Source organism: Schistocerca nitens, chromosome 3, assembly GCF_023898315.1.
Source record: "Schistocerca nitens isolate TAMUIC-IGC-003100 chromosome 3, iqSchNite1.1, whole genome shotgun sequence".
Taxonomy (NCBI): Eukaryota; Metazoa; Arthropoda; class Insecta; order Orthoptera; family Acrididae; genus Schistocerca; species Schistocerca nitens.
This window is the reverse complement of record NC_064616.1, coordinates 899,516,538-899,541,895: the sequence shown is the minus strand read 5'-3', so window position 1 is coordinate 899,541,895 and position 25,358 is coordinate 899,516,538. Positions and strand designations below refer to the sequence as shown.

General features: G+C 45.5%; 1 protein-coding gene across 1 annotated transcript in view; it reads right to left on the bottom strand.

Moving 5' to 3' along the window:
* LOC126248959 (uncharacterized) overlaps positions 1-25,358 on the bottom strand; it is a 208,874-nt gene that overhangs the window by 98,663 nt on the left and 84,853 nt on the right. Inside the window, exon 3 of the mRNA XM_049950494.1 lies at positions 14,587-14,680. Coding sequence (XP_049806451.1) covers positions 14,587-14,680 — 94 coding nt within the window. The remainder of the gene's footprint in view (positions 1-14,586; positions 14,681-25,358) is intronic.

Here is a 25,358-nt window from a genome sequence, read left to right as displayed (position 1 = left end):
AATTAAAAACTGTAGACGACATAGTTAAATGAATATTGATGTTTATCTTATTCATTGAATTACGTGTAATTTTTATTTTAGGTACACTGTACTTGCACACTGTTCAAAGTAATGAATTTTATTCTTTAACTCTTAAATGACATGCTCCAGCTTAAAATATTTAATACGTTGTTGAATAATTGGGCTCACTGTATAGGCAAGGACTATATTATTATTCATGCTACATTTTGTTCTTGTCGCTTTAATAATGGATGAGACGATGGTTCCTAAGTATGCAAAAACATTGACTACGGGAAATAATAACTAAAGATCTGCATGTCATTTTCTTCTCAAAGGCAACACGTCAAAACATTCTAGCTCCACAATCATGTTCATTCTTCACTACCTTTTCATCTTCTTTACTTTTCTTTCTTCTCTTTGTTATTCTGGCCTCCTTTGTCATGCTTTCAGCAGCTTTTTTAGCTTCACCGACACGTTGCCTGTCCCACTTTTCATGGTGTCCCCAGTTTTGATACCTAATTTGCTCGTAGTTTTTAATCTACTTGTTACGTCATCATTAAAACACAATACGGCGTCCATCACACCAATATGAAAAGCTGACATTACATCTAAAACAATTTTAAAAATGGTTCAAATGGCTCTGAGCACTATGGGACTCAACTTCTGAGGTCATTAGTCCCCTAGAACTTAGAACTACTTAAACCTAACTAACCTAAGGACATCACAAACATCCATGACCGAGGCAGGATTCGAACCTGCGACCGTAGCGGTCTTGCGGTTCCAGACTGCAGCGCCTTTAACCGCACGGCCACTTCGGCCGGCAAAAAACAATTTTACACACGAACGAAGAACGTAAGTAAACTCAAGTATCTACTTCTATCGACAGAAAGATCTATTTCAATAAATCCATATTCATAGTACAGTCGATATGTTCTTCAATGTTATTAGACTAACAAGTTGCTATGGCGCCAAAATTATTAACGAGACACTGTAGGCAAGGTTTTGTTTTTGATAGTAGTGTGACAGCTAGGCACTCATGCGCCACATCTGCTTTAGTAAGGCATTTACACATGAAAATGGTGAGGTACTATATACAAGCATAATCAGGAAAAAATCACAGAAATTTATTAAATAAAAAAATCCATTTTTTGGATCCTCATAACGCCCGGGTTCCCTTAAGTTATCCGTTTATCGATGTGGACAGAGCAACGTATCTATAAGGAATGGTGTACCACTTGCAGACATGTAAAAGAGCAGTTGTAAAAAGATCTTAGCTGACAGAGACTGAAGATGAAAGTTACGCCTTGTCAATGACAGTCGGTTTCAAACCCGACAGCATTTGCTACTGGCAGTGAACGCAGGTCCATCTCAACCACTTTCCTAGCTAATATTTCAAAGTGGACTACATACAATGGATATTTCGAGACAGCTGCTTTCCGAAAAGCCATTTCCCTCGGCAGCGCATAAAGCTTCTGCGGTCTAAACAACACAGAAACTGGACGGTAGCTGATTTGAGTCACATAGTGAGGTCCAATATGTCGCCATTTTGCCTCTTTTCAAATTATGCAAGGCGTCTACTGCACCGACCGCCCATTGGAGTGTTTAATACGCAAAGCGCTGAGGATGTACATCAGGCCGAGGGTTATTCTGCGATATTTTGTTGGTGTTTTTCGTACCATGGCTTGGAGCCACTCATTCAAGCTACCCTCACCATGCATGAGGATGTTTTACTTCGACGTTCTCTGTGGCCCAATGCTGCCCTTTCTTTTACATGGTAATGATGAATATGCTATGGATACTCCCATATTCCGAGACGACATGACTGCATTCACAGGGCATACATTCCTGGTTAGATTACCAATCGGACACCCTCCTGCACCTCTACTGGCCCGCAAAATCACACAGTCTTAATCCCACAGAAAATGTCTGGGCTATTTCGAACAGCGAGTGAAACGTAGCAGCAAACATACCCGCTATTTGATGGTTCTGTGGAATGTAATAACCAACGACGACTGGCTTCAGCTACATTTGGCATATCTGAAGAAACTTGTGAACTCTGTTCCTCTCCAAAACGATGACACTGTCGAGGCTGGAGGCGGTGTTAAACATTTTAAGTGATGTCTCATATGGGCAACTAATTTTTTCTCCAGTGTGATTATATAAGTTGTTTCAGGGTCCACTGGAGAATGTTACACGGATGATGAAAAAGTTACATTGTACCAAAATTACACCAGGAGTCTCTGTCGGCAAAACATCCACTCAAAAGTTATAAGGGAGAGTAGTCAGCTTAACTGTCGAAAAACTACTCAAGCAAACAGCTGGAGAGAAGGCAAACCACGTAGACGAACGAGGTACAGCAGCAAGGAAAACACGCCATCAGATGCGATCTTGATAGTCTGTTAAATGGGCCGTAACATTTTTTTACCAATGCCCACTGCTAGACTGAATACTGCCTGATGGCGTTGCAAGCACGTGACGTGGTAAGGAAAGTATACGGCTTGCCAAAACTTAAGTACGAGATACATAAAGTAACATAACGTATTGCCGGCCGGGGTGGCCTAGCGGTTCTAGGCGCTTCAGTCTGGAACGGCGCGACTGCTACGGTCGCAGGTTCGAATACTGCCTCGGGCATGGATGTGTGTGATGTCCTTAGGTTAAGAGGTAGCTGAAAGAACGGGAAAAGACAATGTGTGTCAATCAGCGAGCAGTTATGATACACTGCGGTGGTGTTCTACGTTACAACACGGCTCAGAGACAACACGGTCATCCAAAAACGATATTAATTACTCCACATTAAGGTTGTCTTAAACACAAAAAGGGGGACACAGTGCTGCAACCAAAATTTTTCATAACTTAGCCAGTGATATAAAATGTCGGACAGACAGCGAAGTAAAATTTGAAAACAAACTGAAAAAATTCTCGTTGACAACTCCTTCTATTCCGCAGAAGAATTTCTATTATTGTAATGTGTCAGATGTGAGGGGTGGGGTGGGATGGTAGGGATTCCTAACTCACGTCTGTATATAAAAAAAAACTAATAAATTTTCAGCATGTAGCCATATTTAAAAATTAATTTGCGATGTGAATGTAAAATGTCTCGTTCCATATCATTGCGATTTATCGTACAAATGATCCATGGAATATGAATCTAACTAATAGTTCACTTTCTATAATATTGCCTTCAAGTTAATTTTCGCTGTGCAGTCCCTTTACGCAATCCTTCCGCCTTCCACCTTTCGCTTCTTCACTTATTTCTGGTTTTCCGTCTGAGCTCTTGTTCTCCAAAGGTTTCTTTCGTTTTCCTGCAGATGATATGTACCTTTGCCTTAGTTACACATGCTTCTATAGACTTGTATTTGTCCTCTAGCCATTCCTGCTTAGCCATTTGTACTTTCTGTCAATCTCATTTTTAAACATTTGTAATCCCTTTCGCCAGCTTCGTTTGCCCCATTTTTATATTTTCTCCTTTTATCAATTAAATTCAACATCGCTATGATATTCAAGGATTTCTACTAGGCTTTGTTATTGTACCCATTTGATCCTCTTCTGCCTTCACTATTTCGTCTATCAAAGCTACCCATTCAACTTCTATTGCTTCAGTCAATCGGTACCTAATGCTCCCTTTTATACTCTCAACAACCTCTGGTTCTTCCGACATATCCTGCACCCATCTCCTCAATTTGATACCTTTTTGCATATTATTCAGTGGTAATATACATTTCATAACGAATAAATTATGGACAGAGTCCACATGTGCCGCAGGAGATGTCTTACAGCTCAAAATCTGGTTCCGAAAACTCTGTTTTGCCATTATATAATAAATCTGAAACCCTAAAGTCTCTCCAGCTCTCTTCCACGTATACAATCTCCTTTCATAATTCTCAAACCAGGCGTAGCGATGATTAAATTACACCGTGTGCAAAATTCTGCCAGACGGCTTCTCCTTAATTCCTCTCCTACTGTTTTTCCTTTCCTTCCTCTTTCTACTCCCATCACATTTAAATTTTCCTCTCTCTTAATTATCTGAACAATTTCTTTTCTCTCACCTTACAGTCTTTCAATCTCTTCATCATCTGCAGCGCTAGTTGGCATATTAAATTGCACTACAGTGGTGGTTGTTGACTTCGCGTCTACTTTGTCTACGATAATGCGATCACTATGCTGCTCTTAATATCTTATCCGCATTCCCATTTTCTTATTCATTGTTAAAGCTACTACTGCATTACTCCTGTTTGATTCTGTGTTTCTAACACTGTACCCCCCATGAACCATGGACCTTGCCGTTGGTGGGGATGCTTGCGTGCCTCAGCGATACAGATAGCCGTACCGTAGGTGCAACCACAACGGAGGGGTATCTGTTGAGAGGCCAGACAAACGCGTGGTTCCTGAAGAGGGGCAGCAGCCTTTTCAGTAGTTGCAGGGGCGACAGTCTGGATGATTGACTGACCTGGCCTTGTAACATTAACCAAAACGGCCTTGCTATGCTGGTACTGCGAACGGTTGAAAGCAAGGGGAAACTACAGCAGTAATTTTTCCCGAGGGCATGCAGCTTTACTGTATGGTTAATGATGATGGCGTCCTCTTGGGTAAAATATTCCGGAGGTAAAATAGTCCCCCATTCGGATCTCCGGGCGGGCACTACTCAAGAGCCGGCCGGAGTGGCCGAGCGGTTCTAGGCCCTACAGTTTGGAACCGCGCAACCGCTACGGTCGCAGGTTCGAATCCTGCCTCGGGCATAGATGTGTGTGATGTCCTTAGGTTAGTTAGGTTTAAGTAGTTCTAAGTTCTAGGGGACTAATGACCACAGCAGTTAAGTCCCATAGTGCTCAGAGCCATTTGAACCACTACTCAAGAGGACGTCGTTATCAAGAGAAAGAAAACTGGCGTTCTACGGATCGGAGCGTGGAATGTTAGATCCCTTAATCGGGCAGGTAGGTTAGAAAATTTAAAAAGGGAAATGGATAGGTTAAAGATAGATATAGTGGGAATTAGTGAAGTTCGGTGGCAGGAGGAACAAGACTTTTGGTCAGGTGATTACAGGGTTATAAATACAAAGTCAAATAGGGATAATGCAGGAGTAGGTTTAATAATGAATAAAAATAGGAATGCGGGTAAGCTACTACAAACAGCATAGTGAACGCATTATTGAGGCCAAGATAGACACGAAGCCCACGCCTACTACAGTAGTACAAGTTTATATGCCAACTAGCTCTGCAGATGACGAAGAAATTGAAGAAATGTATGATGAAATAAAAGAAATTATTCAGATAGTGAAGGGAGATGAAAATTTAATAGTAATGGGTGACTGGAATTCGGTAGTAGGAAAAGGGAGAGAAGGAAACGTAGTAGGTGTGGTGTCACCGCTAGACACCACACTTGCTAGGTGGTAACTTAAATCGGCCGCGGTCCTGTAGTACAGGTCGGACCCGCGTGTCGCCACTGTGTATTCGCAAACGTAGCGCCACCACCGGGCAGGTCACAAGACACGGACTTGACCTCGCCCCAGTTGTACGGACGACATAGCTTGCGACAAGACGTATCACGTCTTCCTCTCATTTGCCGAGAGATAGATTAAATAGCCTTCAGCTAGTCCATCGCTACTACCTAGCAAGGCGCCATATGTATCAGTGCTAATTGCTTACTACTACTCACGAGATGTATTTCAACAAGAAGAACATCATTAAAAGTTAAGTATAATACAAGACAAGTTCTTTTCTTTATAGTTTTTCATCCAGTCTCCTGTTTCAGAATTTACGCCCGTCTGCGTTAGTTTCGCGTGCTTCTAGCCACTCATTGTGTCTATGCTGTATTAGCATAGATACAACATATTGGCGACGAGGAAAAGAGTTTGTATTATTTTGCTTGTGTCATGGCTTCGCCACCATCTCCGGATGTACTGTCCGAATTTTTTCGCTTGCAGAATCAGCAGACGCAGGCGTTACTGGAAGCCCTTGGACAGCTCGTCCAGGGTCAACGTGTGTTGCAAACCGATGCGGCGGCAGCCGCTTCATCGCTACCGCAGCCACACACCGCTGTCGCACCGCCATTTAGGCCCTTCGAGGCCGCGTGCGAAACTTGGACTGAGTGGACCGCTCAGTTCCAGTTCCACATGGCAGCCTATGGAATTCAAGGTAAAGAGCGGCAGCCGTTTTTGCTTTCTTGTGTCGGTGTGTCTACCTACCGGGTGATAGTGAAATTGTTTCCCCGACGCGACGTAGCAACTCTGTCCTACGAGGAAATTTTGTCGGCTTTAGATGCCTATTTCAAAGAAACAGTAAATGTAGTTGCCAAACGGTATACGTTTTTTCGTACAAAACGTACGGCCGGTCAGACTAATAGGGAGTGGGTAGCAACTTTGCAAGGACTTACTAGAGACTGCGCGTTTGCCTGTGAATGTGGCCTCCCATATTCAGATACTATGGTGCGTGATGCAATTGCACAGAACGTTTCTGATGTTCGCATAAGGGAACAGATTTTGAAACTAGTTAATCCCTCCCTGCAACAAGTGATAGACATATTGGACAGGCAAGACACACTTGACTTTGCTCAGGCATCATTTGAAACTTCGCCAGCAGTGTGTCACATTAATCGGCCCGCCGGGCCCGCTGCACGGGACGCTAAGCGGCCCTCGCGCCCGACTTCGCAGCGGCCGCCTCGCTTGCAACCACGTGCGCCGCGTAAGCAAGCAAATGCAGTGAAATCTTGCCCGCGGTGTGCCACTAGACATTCGCGTGAAAATTGCCCGTCACGCCAAGCTATTTGCTTTTACTGTCACAAGAAAGGACATGTACAAAGTGTTTGCCAGAAAAAGTTAAGATCAGACAATCACACAAATTCCAGGCCCTTTGCTTCGCGCCGGAATCGCACCCAGGACAATCAGGCTCGTGGACCTTCGCCCATGGACATTCATGTAGTTCATTCCCACCCGTCCAGTGACACTTTAGCTAACAGTGACTGTGTTCGTCTCACCCAAAGTGTGCGTCGACGTCGCCGGAAATCCCGTCAAGTTGCAAGTGCTTCTGGACCTGTATCGGTTCAAATTGCACGTGACGGTCGCTCTTGTCGTCAACACGATAATAAACTTTTTGTGGACTTAGACTTTGTAGGAAAAGTGATCCCATTCCAGCTCGATACCGGAGCTGCTGTTTCATTGCTCAATCACGACACGTACAAACAACTGGGCGCCCCGCCATTGCGTGCCGCAAATGTTACGTTAACTAGTTACTCAGGACAGCGTATACCTGTGTTAGGACAGTGCAGCCTTCTTGCCACATACAAGGGACAGACAAAACTTGTGTCATTTTATGTTCTTCGTTCCTCTAGTGCAGTGAACTTGTTTGGTTTAGATTTGTTTCAATTGTTTAATTTGTCTATAGTGAATCAGGTCCTATCAGTGAATCAGACTGTGCCTTCCGCCAGTGTTTCTAGTCTTTGTGAAGAATTTGCAGACATTTTTGCACCGGGCCTTGGTTGCGCTAAGAACTATGAAGCGCATTTGGAACTGAAAGACAACGCGCAACCGAAATTTTTCAGAGCGCGCAATGTTCCCCACGCATTGCGTGATGAGGTCGCACGAACATTAAACGATTTAGAATCTCAAGGTGTCATTGAACGAGTGCAGGCTTCTCTCTGGGCCTCGCCCTTAGTAATTTTGCCCAAACCTTCCGGAAAATTGAGACTTTGCGTGGACTTCAAGGCAACTGTGAATCCACAACTTGTGACTGCTACTTTTCCTTTGCCCCGCCCGGAAGATCTTTTTGACAAACTGTGCCCGGGACAATATTTTTCAAAATTGGACCTAGCAGATGCGTACTTGCAAATACCTGTGGACGAAGAATCCCAGCGCGTCTTAGTGGTAAACACGCATCTTGGCTTGTATCGCTTCAAAAGACTGCCATTCGGGTGTGCATCCGCCCCTGCTTTATTTCAGCACTATTTACAAACTATTTGTGCGTCGGTCCCTACGGCTGCGAACTATCTGGACGATATTGTAATCTCAGGACAGACAGAAGCAGAACATTTGCAGAATCTCCGAACATTATTTCAGGTATTGCGACAAAATGGTCTTCGCTTGAGGAAGGACAAATGTGTGTTTTTTGCTCGTGACTTACCGTACCTGGGCCATGTCCTTAACGCCCAAGGTATACATCCGAGTCCAGAGCACCTTCGTGCCATTCAGGACTTGCCGTCACCGCAGAACTTAAAACAGCTACAGAGTGTGCTGGGTAAGGTAAATTATTATTCAAAGTTTGTGCGCAATGCTTCTTCCATTTCAGCTCCGCTTCATCGCTTACGCCGTAAAGGTGTTCCGTTCGTCTGGACGACGGAATGCGAACGCGCCTTTCGCCGGTTGAAATCGGCGTTACTTTCAAATACTTGCCTTACGCCATTCGATCCCCGAAAACCCCTTTTGTTGATGGTAGATGCATCGGATTTCGGGATCGGTGCTGTGCTTGCGCACAAGGATGGCTCGCATGATCGCCCTATTGCCTTTGCGTCCAAATTGCTCTCATCTGCGCAAAGAAATTATTCACAAATAGAGAAAGAAGCTTTAGCTCTCGTGTTTGGTGTTACCAGGTTCCATGACTTCTTGTATGGTCGTCCCTTTACCATCATCACGGACCACAAGCCGTTGACATCGCTTTTTCATCCGACCAAGCCTGTACCTCCACGTACAGCGCAGAAATTCATTCGCTGGTCACTTTTTCTCTCGCAGTACCGCTACGATATCTTGTATCGGTCCACTGCTAAGCACGGCAACGCTGATGCGTTGTCCCGTTTGCCTGTTGCTGAGGATAAAGCATTCGATTCTTCCGAACTTGCTTGCATGTTCATTGATTCGGAAGCCGATGACGTGGTCGCATCGTTTCCGATTGATTTTCGTCGTGTAGCTACAGCCACAGCTGCTGACCCTGTCCTTGCTACTGTTTTGCGTTTTGTTGCTACGCAATGGCCCTTGTCCAAGTCACGGATCGAGGATCCTTTGGTTCGCCGTTTTTTTGCTCACAAGGAGAGACTTTTTGTCCGACGTGGTGTTTTGTTGTTGCGTTCCGATAATGATCAATCCCGAGTCGTGGTCCCACGTTCGTTACAGTCCTCTGTCTTACGGCTTCTTCACCAAGGACATTGGGGTATAGTGCGAACGAAACAACTTGCTCGACAGCACTGTACTTGGTTCGGAATCGATGCTGCGATTACGACTATGTGCTCCTCTTGCGTGGCGTGTGCAGACCAACAATCCGCACCGCCGCGGAAATTCTTTGCATGGCCGAAAGCCACTTCCCCTTGGCAACGCTTGCACATCGATTTTGCTGGTCCATTCTGGAATGCTCGATGGTTGGTTGTGGTCGATGCTTTCAGTAATTTTCCTTTTGTTGTCCGGATGTCTTCCACGACGTCTTCTGCCACCATCCAAGCCTTGTCTGCTATCTTTTGCATTGAAGGTCTTCCGCAGACTATTGTTTCCGACAATGGCCCACAATTCATGTCCGCAGAATTTCAGTCATTCTGCAAGGCCAATGGTATTCAACATCTGACATCCGCGCCGTTTTCGCCTCAGTCAAACGGTGCCGCTGAACGATTGGTCCGGACTTTCAAGTCACAGATGTTGAAGTTGAAAGAGTCGCATTCTCGGGAGGACGCTTTGTTGCTCTTTTTGTCCTCATATCGCTCTCAGCCCCGCGATGGTCGCTCGCCGGCTGAATTGCTCCATGGTCGTCCTCATCGAACTCTGATGTCTTTGTTGCATCCGCCACATCAGGTTCCTGTGCAGCGGCAGACTCCTGCTTTTGCTCCTGGCGACGTTGTCTATTATCGCAACTATCGCGGTTCACAGCGTTGGCTCGCAGGGCGCATTCTTCGCTGCCTCGGCCGCGCGATGTATTTGGTTTTGGGGGCCTCTGGTGAGGTGCGTCGGCATCTCAATCAGCTGCGCCTCTGTCGTCGCCTGGGTTCTGCCGCTCCCCGTCTGCTTTCAGCGACGGAGCCGTCCGGTCAGCGCCTTGGGGACCCATCTACTGGCTCGCCTCATCCCCAGGTGTTACCGACGATGCCTTCCATTTTGCCTCATGGCGTCGCGCCGCCGCAGCCGCCGCCGGCGCCGCCAGCAGCGGACGCTTCGCTGCAGCCGCCTCGCGCCTCCCTGGGTCACGCGCCGCCGCTTGCTTCCCGTGACCAGCCGTCCTCCGCCATGGACCTCTTGCCCGCTCCGGACCAGATGTCGTCTTTGCCCGTCGGGTGCTCCGACCACATGGAGGTCGACCCCGCGGCTCCTCTTATATCATTCCGTGCGCAAACACCTCATGTTGACGTGCACCCTGGACTAGGTTTGCAGGCGTTTCCTAGCTCCCCTCGGACCGAATGGCCGGGTGCGGGTGGCACAGCCTCGCCTGTTGTTAGGCTCCCCACCTCGTCGCATACGTCAACATGGGGTCCTCCCCACGGCGGGCGGAAGCCTTATCTCACGACCGTTCGCCGATTTGCGGGGGAGGAATGTGGTGTCACCGCTAGACACCACACTTGCTAGGTGGTAACTTAAATCGGCCGCGGTCCTGTAGTACAGGTCGGACCCGCGTGTCGCCACTGTGTATTCGCAAACGTAGCGCCACCACCGGGCAGGTCACAAGACACGGACTTGACCTCGCCCCAGTTGTACGGACGACATAGCTTGCGACAAGACGTATCACGTCTTCCTCTCATTTGCCGAGAGATAGATTAAATAGCCTTCAGCTAGTCCATCGCTACTACCTAGCAAGGCGCCATATGTATCAGTGCTAATTGCTTACTACTACTCACGAGATGTATTTCAACAAGAAGAACATCATTAAAAGTTAAGTATAATACAAGACAAGTTCTTTTCTTTATAGTTTTTCATCCAGTCTCCTGTTTCAGAATTTACGCCCGTCTGCGTTAGTTTCGCGTGCTTCTAGCCACTCATTGTGTCTATGCTGTATTAGCATAGATACAACAGTAGGTGAATATGGATTGGGGCTAAGAAATGAAAGAGGAAGCCGCCTGGTAGAATTTTGCACAGAGCACAACTTAATCATAGCTAACAATTGGTTCAAGAATCATAAAAGAAGGTTGTATACATGGAAGAATCCCGGAGATACTAAAAGGAATCAGATAGATTATATAACGGTAAGACAGAGATTTAGGAACCAGGTTTTAAATTGTATGACATTTCCAGGGGCAGATGTGGACTCTGACCACAATCTATTGGTTATGAACTGCAGATTAAAACTGAAGAAACTGCAAAAAGGTGGGAATTTAAGGAGATGGGAACTGGATAAACTGACTAAACCAGAGGTTGTACAGAGTTTCAGGGAGAGCATAAGGGAACAATTGACAGCAGTGGGCGAAAGAAGTACAGTAGAAGAAGAATGGGTAGCTTTGAGGGATGAAGTATAGTGAAGGCAGCAGAGGACCAAGTAGGTAAAACGACGAGGGCTAGTAGAAATCCTTGGGTAACAGAAGAAATATTGAATTTAATTGACGAAAGGAGAAAATATAAAAATGCAGTAAATGGAGCAGGCAAAAAGGAGTACAAAAGTCTCAAAAATGAGGTCGACAGGAAGTGCAAAATGGCTAAGCAGGGATGGCTAGAGGATAAATGTAAGGATGTAGAGGCTTATCTCACTAGGGGCAAGATAGATACTGCCTACAGGAAAATGAAAGAGACCTTTGGAGAAAAGTGAACCACTTGCATGAATATCAAGAGCTCAGATGGAAACCCAGTTCTAAGCAAAGAAGGGAAAGCAGAAAGGTGGAAGGAGTATACAGAGGGTTTATACAGGGGCAATGTACTTGAGGACAATATTATGGAACTGTAAGAGGATGTAGATGAAGATGAAATGGGAGATATGATACTACGTGATGAGTTTGACAGAGTACTGAAAGACCTTAGTCGAAACAAGGCCCTGGGAGTAGACAAGATTCCATTACAACTACTGACGGCCTTGGGAGAACCAGTCCTGACAAAACTCTACCATCTGGTGAGCAAGATGTATGAGACAGGCGAAATACCCCCAGACTTCAAGAAGAATATAATAATTCCAATCCCAAAGAAAGCAGGTGTTGACAGATGTGAAAATTATCGAACTATCAGTTTAATACGTCACGGCTGCAAAATACTAACGCGAATTCTTTACAGACAAATGGAAAAACTAGTAGAAGCTGACCTTGGGGAGGATCAGTTTGGATTTCGTAGAAATGTTGGAACACGTGAGGCAATACTGACCCTACGAACCGGCCGGAGTGGCCGAGCGGGTCTAGGCGCTACAGACTGGAACTGCGCGACCGCTACGGTCGCAGGTTCGAATCCTGCCTCGGGCATGGATGTGTGTGATGTCCTTAGGTTAGTTAGGTTCTAAGTTCTAGGGGACTGATGACCTCAGAAGTTAAGTCCCATAGTGCTCAGAGCCATATATAGTGACCCTACGACTTATCTTAGAAGCTAGATTAAGGAAAGGCAAACCTACGTTTCTAGCATTTGTAGGCTTAGAGAAAGCTTTTGACAATGTTGACTAGAATACTCTCTTTCAAATTCTGAAGGTGGCAGGGGTAAAATACAGGGAGCGAAATGCTATTTACAATTTGTATAGAAACCAAATGTCAGTTATAAGAGTTGAAGGGCATGAAAGGGAAGCAGTGGTTGGGAAGGGAGTGAGACAGAGTTGTAGCCTCTCCCCGATGTTATTCAATCTGTATATTGAGCAAGCAGTGAAGGAAACAAAAGAAAAATTCGGAGTAGGTATTAAAATCCATGGAGAAGAAATAAAAACTGTGAGGTTCGCCGATAACATTGTAATTCTGTCAGAGATAGCAAAGGACTTGGAAGAGCAGTTTAACGGAATGGATAGTGTCTTGAAGGGAGGATATAAGATGAACATCAACAAAAGCAAAACGAGGATAATGGAATGTAGTCAAATTACGTCGGGTGATGTTGAGGGTATTAGATTAGGAAATGAGACACTTAAAGTAGTAGAGGAGTTTTGTTATTTGGGGAGCAAAATAACTGATGATGGTCGAAGTAGAGAGGATATAAAATGTAGACTGGCAATGGCAAGGAAAGCATTTCTGAAGAAGAGAAATTTGTTAACACCGAGTATAGATTTAAGTGTCAGGAAGTCGTTTCTGAAAGTATTTGTATGGAGTGTAGCCATGTATGGAAGTGAAACATGGACGATAAATAGTTTAGACAAGAAGAGAATAGAAGCTTTCGAAATGTGGTGCTACAGAAGAATGCTGAAGATTAGATGGGTAGATCACATAACTAATGAGGAGGTGTTAAATAGGATTGGGGAGAAGAGAAGTTTGTGGCACAACTTGACAAGAAGAAGGGATCGGTTGGTAGGACATGTTCTGAGGCATCAAGGGATCACCAATTTAGTTCAAATGGCTCTAAGCACTATGGGACTTAACATCTGTGGTCATCAGTCCCCTAGAACTTAGAACTACTTAAACCTAACTAACCTAAGGACATCACACACATCCATGCCCGAGGCAGGATTCGAACCTGCGACAGTAGCAGTCGCGCGGTTCCGGACTGAGCGCCTAGAACCGCAAGACCACCGCGGCCGGCTCACCAACTTAGTATTGGAGGGCAGCATGGAGGGTAAAAATCGTAGAGGGAGACCAAGAGATGAATCCACTAAGCAGATTCAGAAGGATGTAGGTTGCACTAGGTACTGGGAGATGAAGCAGCTTGCGCAGGATAGAGTAGCATGGAGAGCTGCATCAAACCAGTCTCAGGACTGAAGACCACAACAACAACAACAACTCAACTGACGAAAGGTTCTGTTCATCCTGCCAATGAACTTTGATGAGCCCCAGTATATCTGACCTCAACCTATCTCTTTCTCTTTTTAAATGTTGTAACGAACCTGCCAGATTAATGGGTCTAACATTCCACGCCCCGATCCGTAGAATACGTTTTGTTTCTCCTGACGAGAACATCCTCACGAGTAGTGCCCACCGGAAGATCCGGATGGGAGACTAGATTACATCCGAAATATTCCACCCAAGAGTATGCCATCATCATTTAATCATACAGTAGAGCTGCATGCCCTGAGAATATGTAACGGCTATAGTTTCCCATTACTTTGAGCCCGTCACTGTACCAGCACAGCAAGGACATGTTGGTTGATGTTACAAGGCCAGATCAGTCAGTCATTCAGACTGTTGCTCCTGCTGAAAAGGCTGCTGCCCCTCATCAGGAAACAACACTGTTGTGCCATATGGGATAACCTAGCCTGAAGGAAGACTGGGGTTTGACATTCTATCTACAAAAAGAGGTAACTAGATACTTGATCCAGGCAGTGCTGCATATTTGCATGTCTAATAAGAGTGTGAAGCGAAGAAGTAAACTGACCGCAGACAGTGTGTTTTGTATTTCCTGCGTTCACTTTGCTCCAGATTACAGTCTACAGTTTGTTGATGAGGAATGAGAGTATTGCAGTTGCGAAAGCTGACGAGAGCGTCGGAACTTTCTCACAACGCCCTCAGTTGCTTAAATAGGGTACAAGCTGGCAATGTTTTGGGAGCCCACATTTAGGGTGGCAGCTGCAAGGCGAAAGCGTGACGTACGTCCGGGCTGTTTTCGTGGCTGGCTACGTCCTCGCTGGCCGTGCTCCTCCGCCGCGACCAGCTCCTTCGCAGTCGCCAAGTGTTGAACAGTTTCCTGTAAACAGACAGAGAACTTTCATAAGCAATCGTTCGCCCAATTAACTTTGCCATGATATCGGAATCGATTAATAGATACTGAAAGATTATGATAAAAGAACATCTTGAAGCAATAGTCTAAGATGGACGAGCATATGTCATCTACATTAGCACTAAATACACTACTGGCCATTCAAATTGCTACACCACGAAGATGACGTGCTACAGACGCGAAATTTAACCAACTGGAAGAAGATGCTGTGATTTACAAATGATTAGCTCTTCAGAGCATTCACACAAGATTGGCGCCGGTGGCGACACCTACAACGTGCTGACATGAGGAAAGTTTGCAACCGATTTCTCATACACAAACAGCACTTGACTGGCGTTGCCTGGTGAAAAGTTGTTGTGATGCCTCGTGTAAGGAGGAGAAATGCCTACCATCACGTTTCCAACTTTGATAACGGTCGGATTGTAGCCTATCGCGATTGCGGTTTATCGTATCGCGACACTGCTGCTCGCGTTGGTCGAGATCCAACGATTGTTAGCCAAATATGGAATCGGTGGGTTCAGGAGAGTAATACGGAACGCCGTGCTGGATCCCAACGGCGTCGTATCACTAACAGTCGAGATGACAGGCATCTTATCCGTATGGCTGTAACTGATCGTGCAGCCACGTCTCGATCCCTGCGTCAACAGATGGGGACATTTGTAAGACAGCAACCATCTGCACAAGCAGTTCGACGTCGTTTGCAGCGGCATGGACTATCAGCTCGGAGACCATGGCTGCGGTTACCCTTGACGCTGCATCGCAGACAGGAGCGCCTGCGACGGTGTACTCAACGACGAACCTGGGTGCACGAATGGCAAAACGTCATTTTTTCGGATGAATCCAGGTTCTGTTTACAGCATCATGATGGTCGATGGTCGCATCCGTGTTTGGCGACATCGCGGTGAACGCACATTGGTAGCTTGTATTCGTCATCGCCATACTGGCGTATCACCCAGCGTGATGGTATGGGGTGCCATTGGTTACACGTCTCGGTCACCTCTTGTTCGCACTGACGGCACTTTGAACAGTGGACGTTACATTTCAGATGTGTTACGACCCGTGGCTCTACCCTTCATTCGATCCCTGCGAAACCCTACATTTTAGAAGGATAATGCACGACCGCATGTTGCAGGCCCTGTACGGGCCTTTCTGGATACAGAAAATGTTCGACTGCTGCTCTGTCCAGCACTCTCCAGCATTCTCCAGATCTCTCACCAACTGAAAACGTCTGGTCAATGGTGGCCGATCAACTGCCTCGTCACAATACGCCAGTCACTACTCTTGATGACCTGTGGTATTGTGTTGAAGCTGCATGGGCAGCTGTACCTGTACACGCCACCCAAGCTCTGTTTGACTCAATGCCCAGGCATATCAAGGCCGTTATTACGGCCAGAGGTGGTTGTTCTGGATACTGATTTCTCAGGATCTGTGCACCCAAACTGCGTGAAAATGTAATCACATGTCAGTTCTAGTATAATATATTTGTCCAATGAATACCCGTTTATCATCTGCATTTCTTCTTGGTGCAGCAATTTTAATGGCCAGTAGTGTAGAATCTACTAAATTTCAGTTGCGCGATAAATCACACAAATCTCAAGGCAGTAAATTCAGCTAAATGATTACGGATTACGACCAAGAATAACTTAAATTGAAGTGATAACATAGATCATGTTGTGGGGATGCAAACCAAAGACTGCGATTTTTTGGCAGAACACTTAGAACATTTAACAGGGCTATTAAAGAGACTGCCTAAACTAAGCTTGTCCGTCCTCCTCTGGAGTATTTCTGTGTGGTATGGGACCCGCATCAGATAGGACTGACAGAGGGTATCGAGAAAGTTCAAAAAAGCGCAGCTTGTGTTGTATTATTCCGAAATAAGGGAGAGAGTGCCACAGGTAATATGATACACGAATTTAGGTGGCAGTCATTAAAGCAAAGGCGTTTTTCGCTGTGGCAGGGCCTTCTCGTGAAATTACAATCGCCAACATTCTCCTCAGAGTGTGAAAATATTTTGTTGACACCCACATATACAGGGTGTTTCACGTACGGCCAAACTTTCAGGAAATATTCCTCACACACAAATAAAGAAAAGATGTTTTGTGGACATGTGTCCGGAAACGCTTAATTTCCATGTTAGAGCTCATTTTAGTTTCGTCAGTATGTACTGTACTTCTTCGATTCACCGCCAGTTGGCCCAATTGAAGGAAGGTAATGTTGACTTCGGTGCTTGTGTTGACATGCGACTCATTGCTCTACAGTACTAGCATCAAGCACGTCAGTACGTAGCATCAACAGGTTAGTGTTCATCACGAACGTGGTTTTGCAGTCAGTGCAATGTTTACAAATGCGGAGTTGGCAGATGCCCATTTGATGTATGGATTAGCACGGGGCAATAGCCGTGGCGCGGTACGTTTGTATCGAGACAGATTTCCAGAACGAAGGTGTCCCGACAGGAAGACGTTCGAAGCAATTGATCGGCGTCTTAGGGAGCACGGAACATTCCAGCCTATGACTCGCGACTGGGGAAGACCTAGAACGACGAGGACACCTGCAATGGACGAGGCAATTCTTCGTGCAGTTGACGATAACTCTAATGTCAGCGTCAGAGAAGTTGGTGCTGTACAAGGTAACGTTGACCACGTCATTGTGTGGAGAGTGCTACGGGAGAACCATTTGTTTCCGTACCATGAACAGCGTGTGCAGGCACTATCAGCAGCTGATTGGCCTCCACGGGTACACTTTTGCGAATGGTTCATCCAACAATGTGTCAATCCTCATTTCAGTGCAAATGTTCTCTTTACGGATGAGGCTTCATTCCATAGTGATCAAATTGTAAATTTTCTGTGGTGTCACCGCCAGACACCACACTTGCTAGGTGGTAGCCTTTAAATCGGCCGCGGTCCGTTAGTATACGTTGGACCCGCGTGTCGCCACTATCAGAGATTGCAGACCGAGCGCCGCCACACGGCAGGTCTAGAGAGACTTCCTAGCACTCGCCCCAGATGTACAACCGACTTTGCTAGCGATGGTTCACTGACAAAATACGCTCTCATTTGCCGAGACGATAGTTAGCATGGCCTTCAGCTACGTCATTTGCTACGACCTAGCAAGGCGCCATGTTCAGTTACTATTGATATTGTAAATAATGTACAGACAAGAGCTACGTTCAACAGTAATGGATTAAAGTTAAGTATTCCACCAGCTACATCCTTTTTTTTTCTAGTCTAAATTCCTTGTCCCGTTCCAGACCTCACGCCAGCCTGCGTGAGCTAAAACGCGTGCCTTTCGGCTTCCTCTATAATCCTGGGTTGGCTCTCCTGCCAATCCACAACATTTTCACAATCAACATGTGTGGGCTGACGAGAATCCGCACGCAATTGTGCAATCACGTCATCAACACAGATTTTCTGTGAACGTTTGGGCAGGCATTGTTGGTGATGTGTTGATTGGGCCCCATGTTCTTCCACCTACACTCAATGGAGCACGTTATCATGATTTCATACGGGATACTCTACCTGTGCTACTAGAACATGTGCCTTTACAAGTACGACACAACACGTGGTTCATGCACGATGGTGCTCCTGCACATTTCAGTCAAAGTGTTCGTACGCTTCTCAACAACAGATTCGGTGACCGATGGATTGGTAGAGGCGGACCAATTCCATGGCCTCCACGCTCTCCTGACCTCAACCCTCTTGACTTTCATTTATGGGGGCATTTGAAAACTCTTGTCTACGCAACCCCGGTACCAAATGTAGAGACTCTTCGTGCTCATATTGTGGACGGCTGTGATACAATAAGCCATTCTCCAGGGCTGCATCAGCGCATCAGGGATTCCATGCGACTCAGAGTGGATGCATGTATCCTCGCTAACGGAGGACATTTTGAACATTTCTGTAACAAAGTGTTTGAATTCACGCTGGTACGTTCTGTTGCTGTGTGTTTCCATTCCATGATTAATGTGATTTGAAGAGAAGTTATAAAATGAGCTCTAACATGGAAAGTAACCGTTTCCGGACACATGTCCACATAACATATTTTCTTTCTTTGTGTGTGAGGAATGTTTCCTGAAAGTTTGGCGGTACCTTTTTGTAACACCCCGTATAGGGAGAAATGAGAGTGGAACGGTAGAGAAGTAAAACTTCCTGGCAGATTAAAACTGTGTGCCGGACCGAGAAGAGCTTCTATTAAGTTTGGAAGGTGGGAGACTAGGTACTGGAGGAAGTAAAGCTGTGAGGACGGGGCGTGAGTCGTGCTTGGGTAGCTCAGTTGGTAAAGCACTTGCCCGCGAAAGGCAAAGATCCCGAGTTCGAGTCTCGGTCCGGCACGCAGTTTTAATCTGCCAGGAAGTTTCATATCAGCGCACACTCCACTGCAGAGTGAAAATCTCATTCTGGTAGAGAAGTAGCTTAAAATGGTTCAAATGGCTCTGACACTATGGGACTTAACATCTGAGGTCATCAAGTCCCCTAGAACTTAGAACTACTTAAAGCAACTAACCTAAGGACATCACATACATCCATGCCCGAGGCAGAATTCGAACCTGCGATCGTAGCGGTCGCGCGGTTCCAGACTGAAGCGCCTAGAACCGCTCGGACACACCGGCCGGCAGAAGTAGATTAAAGGTGGTTTGATAAACCCTCTGTCAGGTATTTAATATTGAACTGCAGAGTAATCATATAGCTGTAGATGCAGATATTATGCAGGGATTTGTACATAACACATGATTATAACTACAGTGTTACACATGTATTGACAAACTAGCCCTGACAGCCACGTACGTTAGGAGCCGCTTCCGGGATTCGTATCGGATCCGCCCGATATTGTTTCAGTCAACTTTCCAACCATCCAAGAAAACGGAAAAGGTACTGCACCTAGTAAAAGACAGCTTTGGTCAAGAGATTCCTGGAATTTATGAAATACCTTTTGAATGTGGTATCATTTACATTGGTCAAGCAATAAGAACGATTTCAGACCGCAGCAGAGAGCACAGCCGAATTGAATATCACGGTTTCGGCAAATCTGCTGTTGGCGAGCACAGCCGTATGAACAAACGTACGATTACGTTTGATAAAATGGAGATATTATCCCATGAATCTCTCCACTGACATTCTGTCAACAAGGAAGCCGTTGGGATCGTAAGTTTTAACAACAACTTTATCCGGACACCTTAGTAGTGCGTGAAAACGGGAGCTTGATGCTGAAAGGCAACAGGGAAATTAGCTGAGATATCCACCATCCAACTAAACCAGTATCGCAATTAAATAAGTACCACACGGCCTGTTGAAATCTCGTAACGATGATGACGGACGAAGTCGTCTAAAGCTCTGGACTGGATACAAATCTGACGTGGTTCAAATGGTTCAAATGGCTCTGAGCAATATGGGACTTAACTTTTGAGGTCATCCGTCCCCTAGAACTTAGAACTACTTAAACCTAACTAAACTAATGACATCACACACATCCATGCCCGAGGCAGGATTCTAAACTGCGACCGTAGCGGTCGCGTGGTTCCAGACTGAAGCGCCTGGAACCGCTCGGCCACTCCGGCCGGCTCTGACGTGGCAAAAGCTCAGTGAAGCATTTCGCTAATGTTCCTATTTTGCAGAGCCCCAGAACATATTTTAAGATCAAGCATTATAATGGTTGGTTGGTTGGTTTTGGGGAAGGAGACCAGACAGCGTGGTCATCGGTCTCATCGGATTAGGGAAGGATGGGGAAGGAAGTCGGCCGTGCCCTTTCAGAGGAACCATCCCGGCATTTGCCTGGAGTGATTTAGGGAAATCACGGAAAACCTAAATCAGGATGGCCGGACGCGGGATTGAACCGTCGTCCTCCCGAATGCGAGTCCAGTGTGCATTATAATGTTCCTGGAAGAAAGGCTTTCAAAAACTCGCCACTGGTTCAGTAAAGAACACTCTTTTGAAAAGTGACTTGCCTTTGTTACGGTGTCGGTGGTGCTAACACCAATAATTGACAAGACTGTTTGTGCAGGACTGTCGGTTGAGTTCTACCAGTGATAAAGTGAACACGAAATCAGAAGAACTCTGTTAAGAATTGATTTTTTTTATTCTGCAAGCCGTCGGTACAGAGTTTGATGGCGGCTTCTAGGTGGTGTGCATGGTCGCCTTAGGCGGTGTTGGCCACCTCAGCATGACACACACCGGCGTGCTTGGCTCTTGACAGCACGAGTACGACAGGCGGGAGCGCTCCCTCATTGGAATAGCAGGGGCTGGTGCAGCCTTGCAGATGCAAGGCTATTGTCATGTCTCCGCCAGGTGGCGGCCTATGTTGGACAGCCTGCCTAGAGGAAGCCTTCTCCTGTTGGCACCAGCTCGGATCTGGAATCACCAGCTTTGGTGTTGGCTTATAGATGGCTGATGACGCTGCTAGACATAGTTGAAGTCCCTTGGCTCACATGGGACTGACAGCTGGCACGTAGAATGACACGGCATCGGTTGTAGTTGAAGGCAAGCTACTATTAGGGGTGATCAGGAAGCATTAACAGTCACTCTGTCCCGTTATGTTATGAAAGCGCCCCACTCCACTCATGTAGGTGACCAAGGCAATATGGCGTGGTGCCACAGCATGAGAAAATTAGTGTCTTGTATCATGCTGTGCCAGAAAGATTATAGCAGCCACCAGCAGGATTTTATAGGCAGCTCGCTTGTCCATTTGTCAATGGGCTGCGTAGCCTGGACGGAAGTTGTAGCCACAATACTCCTCCTCTCTTTGGGAGATTTCGTCCACCAAATTCCAGTCTGCTGCTAAACATGTGAGTCATTAATAATAATGTAGTACTATTTACATTTTCTTGCTCTCCTCTTTGCAGTTTCCATACTGATTGTCTTTCTTCTATAATCACTCCGTCACATGGTATATAGAGACTGGTGCCCCAAGACTGCTCACAACTTATGGGTGGCCCACTTGGTCAGTAGGTAATTGACTGGAAGTCTGTGTGGGCTGTGAGTTCTCCGACATTGGCAGAAAAAATCTACACAAGCAAGGATCAGCATTACGATCGTGATATTACTATTGCCACAACGCTGTACTGGTACCTGCTGCGGCATTATCGAATATTTTGGAACGTCTGTTCCACGCTATTGCACCCGTTTTTGTGCAGCTATAACCTCGTCGAGAGAACCTAGCCTTTTGGTATCTAGGGTATTATTCAGGAAGGTCACGTTCCTAGCTGGCAAAATTTCTAAAAGATTATCGAGTAAATCCAGGACTGGAAACGTTAAGTTCATAGCTTTAATCTCTGTAATTGTTGCCAGAAGCTGAAAAGTCGGTCCTGAGGTGTTATACTTCATACCGTTCAATAGTATGTTGCTGCCCCCTACCTCTAAGTGCACCATTCCTCTTAACGTCCCTGCTCATAGCAAGTGGTGATATGTACAACTGATTCATATACTGAGTACACTCAGTGAGATCCTGTCTTTTCGAAATATGGTTGAGTTGCGAGGATGTCCCGTGGGCCTCCTTCCACACCCAATTGGATTAATCAAGAGTAAGTCGAGCAAACGTATAGTTGTGACGACCACGACGGACAGAGCCATCACACCCACGTCATCTCAGACGCCGTCGCAATCTGTTCCACCGCGCGATCGTGGTGCGGGGCGCGGACGGCGGAGGGAGCGCGCCGCGGGCGGAGGGTATTTAAATCTGCCGCCGCCGCGACCGAACCCAGTTCCCTCTGAGCAGCCATAGCGTACGGATCTCCGTGCCGGCACGTTCACGGGAGCTCAGTCCGTCAGTTCACCTGACGATGGCGACATGTATGATCGCCGAAATATTGTGCCCGTTGGACACTATAGACCGGCAGTACACCCGTGGATATTTTGATTAGCAAATACGCCGGGACAAACTCAAGAATCACAAGTACTGCTTCATTTCTGCCCAAACCTGAAAGCGTCACGTGCCAAAATAACTGCATACCAAAACTATTCAACTACAACAACTTCTCCAACACTACACTACATATCATATGTGTCACTTTCTCTACTAATGTTTCATTTAAATCTACAGCCTGAAAATATTGTTAGCCATACTTCAGTTACACTATACACATACAACAAAATAAACAAACATAATCCCCTCTCATCTGAAGTTCAATGAAAAGCAAGAAAACAAAAGAAAAAAGGCAAATTACTACACTAAGAAGACACCAGAATCAACTCAAACGAACAATATGCATGATATCTACAAAATAACACTTAACACACCACAAGAATGATATTCATCTATATATTATAAACTCAAACTAACATTGTTACTAGTGATCTATAACATCAGCTGACTGTCAGTCAGTAACCATCCAGTAGTAGAACCACTCCCACACACCAAGACTTTGGTACGCATTCACGCGAAATACACATACATCTAGACAAATATGTAACTAAACGAAATTCTTCATAAAAGAACGTACGTTATAAAATTTCAAAATTTTTAAAAGCGTATCCCTTTCTCTTTACATCAGCTTAACCCTACGCCTTAACACTTAAGGCAATGCACGCATAAAATGAGCAGGGATGGTCTGCTCTACTTTCCATGTCACCTTCTCCTTCCTACCACATCCCCCTTTTTCGGGATTGACGCCAGTAATGGTGGTAATGAGTCGAGTGGCCCCAAAAATTATGGATACACCGACATGGACGGCTAGTTGTACGAGTAGGAAGTTGTAGCTTCATGTTTACCGGCGAGATCATCTCGATTACTTTATATGGCCCTTGATAATGAAGGAAGGAATTTTTATCCTTCCCTTCAGGGTGTATGGACTCGTTAACATTATCCCCTGTGGGAGTCAACTAATCTAACATTCCGTCACCCCATCCATACATGACATACCAGGGTCTTTGTATTCACCTTTTGTACTTGTTTCTATGTGTTCTGTAAAGTTCTTACGGAATTCCCATTAATTCTCCATCTTTCCCTATTTTATGCTTCACTACCTCAAATGGCGATGGCATTTTAGGGCCATATACTATCATGTATGGTGATAGGCATGTGTCCTCATGAACCTTGCAATTACATGCTGTGACAACATATGGTAATAGCATACCCCAGTTGTTATGGTGAGTATTCACATAATGACTTAACATCTTCCGTTTTGTGCCATGAACTCACTCTGTTCTCCCATTCACTTGTGGATGTAACCCATTTGTACTTAACTTACGAATACATAATATATGACAAACTTGCTTCATTAATTCTAACATGAAGTTTGTGCCCTGATCTGTAACAAACGCCTCTGGAACACCGAACTTCAACAACTAATTATTTGCTATGGCCTGACCCTCTGTATCAGCCTATTGATAGCCACTGTTCTTACGTATTATTGTCAGTACATAGCGATTTCCTGCCACTGTTTGTTCAAAAGGACCTAAGATGTCCATACCAATCTTTTCAAATGGCCTACTGGCCTACAAGTCTGTGGTAATTTATGCAGGGGAATGTTCTGATGACTAAGTTTACTTTTCTGTGGCATCATACATAGATCTTCACATACTGTTCTTTATCCTACTTACCAGTTTTCCGCCAGTACTGTTTATTCACATGGCATTCTGTGGTTATTCTACCCCCATGGATCCCTAACGTATGATCATGTTCCTATCTCAATAATCTCTAACGTATGATCATGTTCCTATCTCAATAATTCCTGTCGCAAAGCAGCTGGAACCACAACACATGGTTCAAGTTTTGTTTTCGTATACAACACATCATTATGCACAGTGAATTGTGATTACATTGCGAATGGTTTAAAGTATTCGTCGGCTCCTTGTCTGTCTGCCAGTCTGCAGCAGTGCTATCCACTCTTTGTAACACACAAATCTTTTGGTTGAGGCCATCTGCAGCCCTGTGCTTCTTGCCAGGTTGACATATGACTTCAAAATCGAACCTCCTAAGATTAAGTGCCCAACATGTTAAGATACCTTACGGATCTTTCAACCCTAACAGTCACTTTAATGTTGTGTGGTCCGTTTTTACTTTAAGTTTCCCACCACACAGCATCATAAGTACACTATGTGATCAAAAGTATCTGGACATCCCCAAAAACATACGTTTTGCATGCACTGTGCTGCCACCTACTGCCACGTACTCCATATCAGCGACCTCAGTAGTCATTAGACATCGTGAGAGAGCAGAATGGGGCGTTCCACAGAACTCATCGACTTCGAATGTGGTCAGGTGATTGGAAGTCACTTGTGTCATACTTTTGTACACGAGATTCACACACTCCTAAACATCCCTAGGTCCACTGTTTTCGATGTGATACTGAAGTGGAAACGTGAAGGGACACGTACAGCATGAAAGCGTACAGGCCGACCTCATCTGTTGACTGACAGAGACCACTGACAGTTGAAGAGGGTCATAATGAGTAATAGGCAGACATCTATCCACACCATCACACAGGAATTACAAACTGCATCAGGATCCACAGTAAGTACTATGACAGTTAGGCGGGAGGGGAGAAAACTTGGATTTCATGGTCGAGCAGCTGCTCATAAGCCACACATCATGCCAGTAAATGCCAAACGACGCCTCGCTTGATGTAAGGAGCATAAACATTGGACGATTGAACTGTGGAAAAACGTTGTGTGGAGTGAAAAATCATGGTGCACAATGGGACGATCCGATGGCAGGG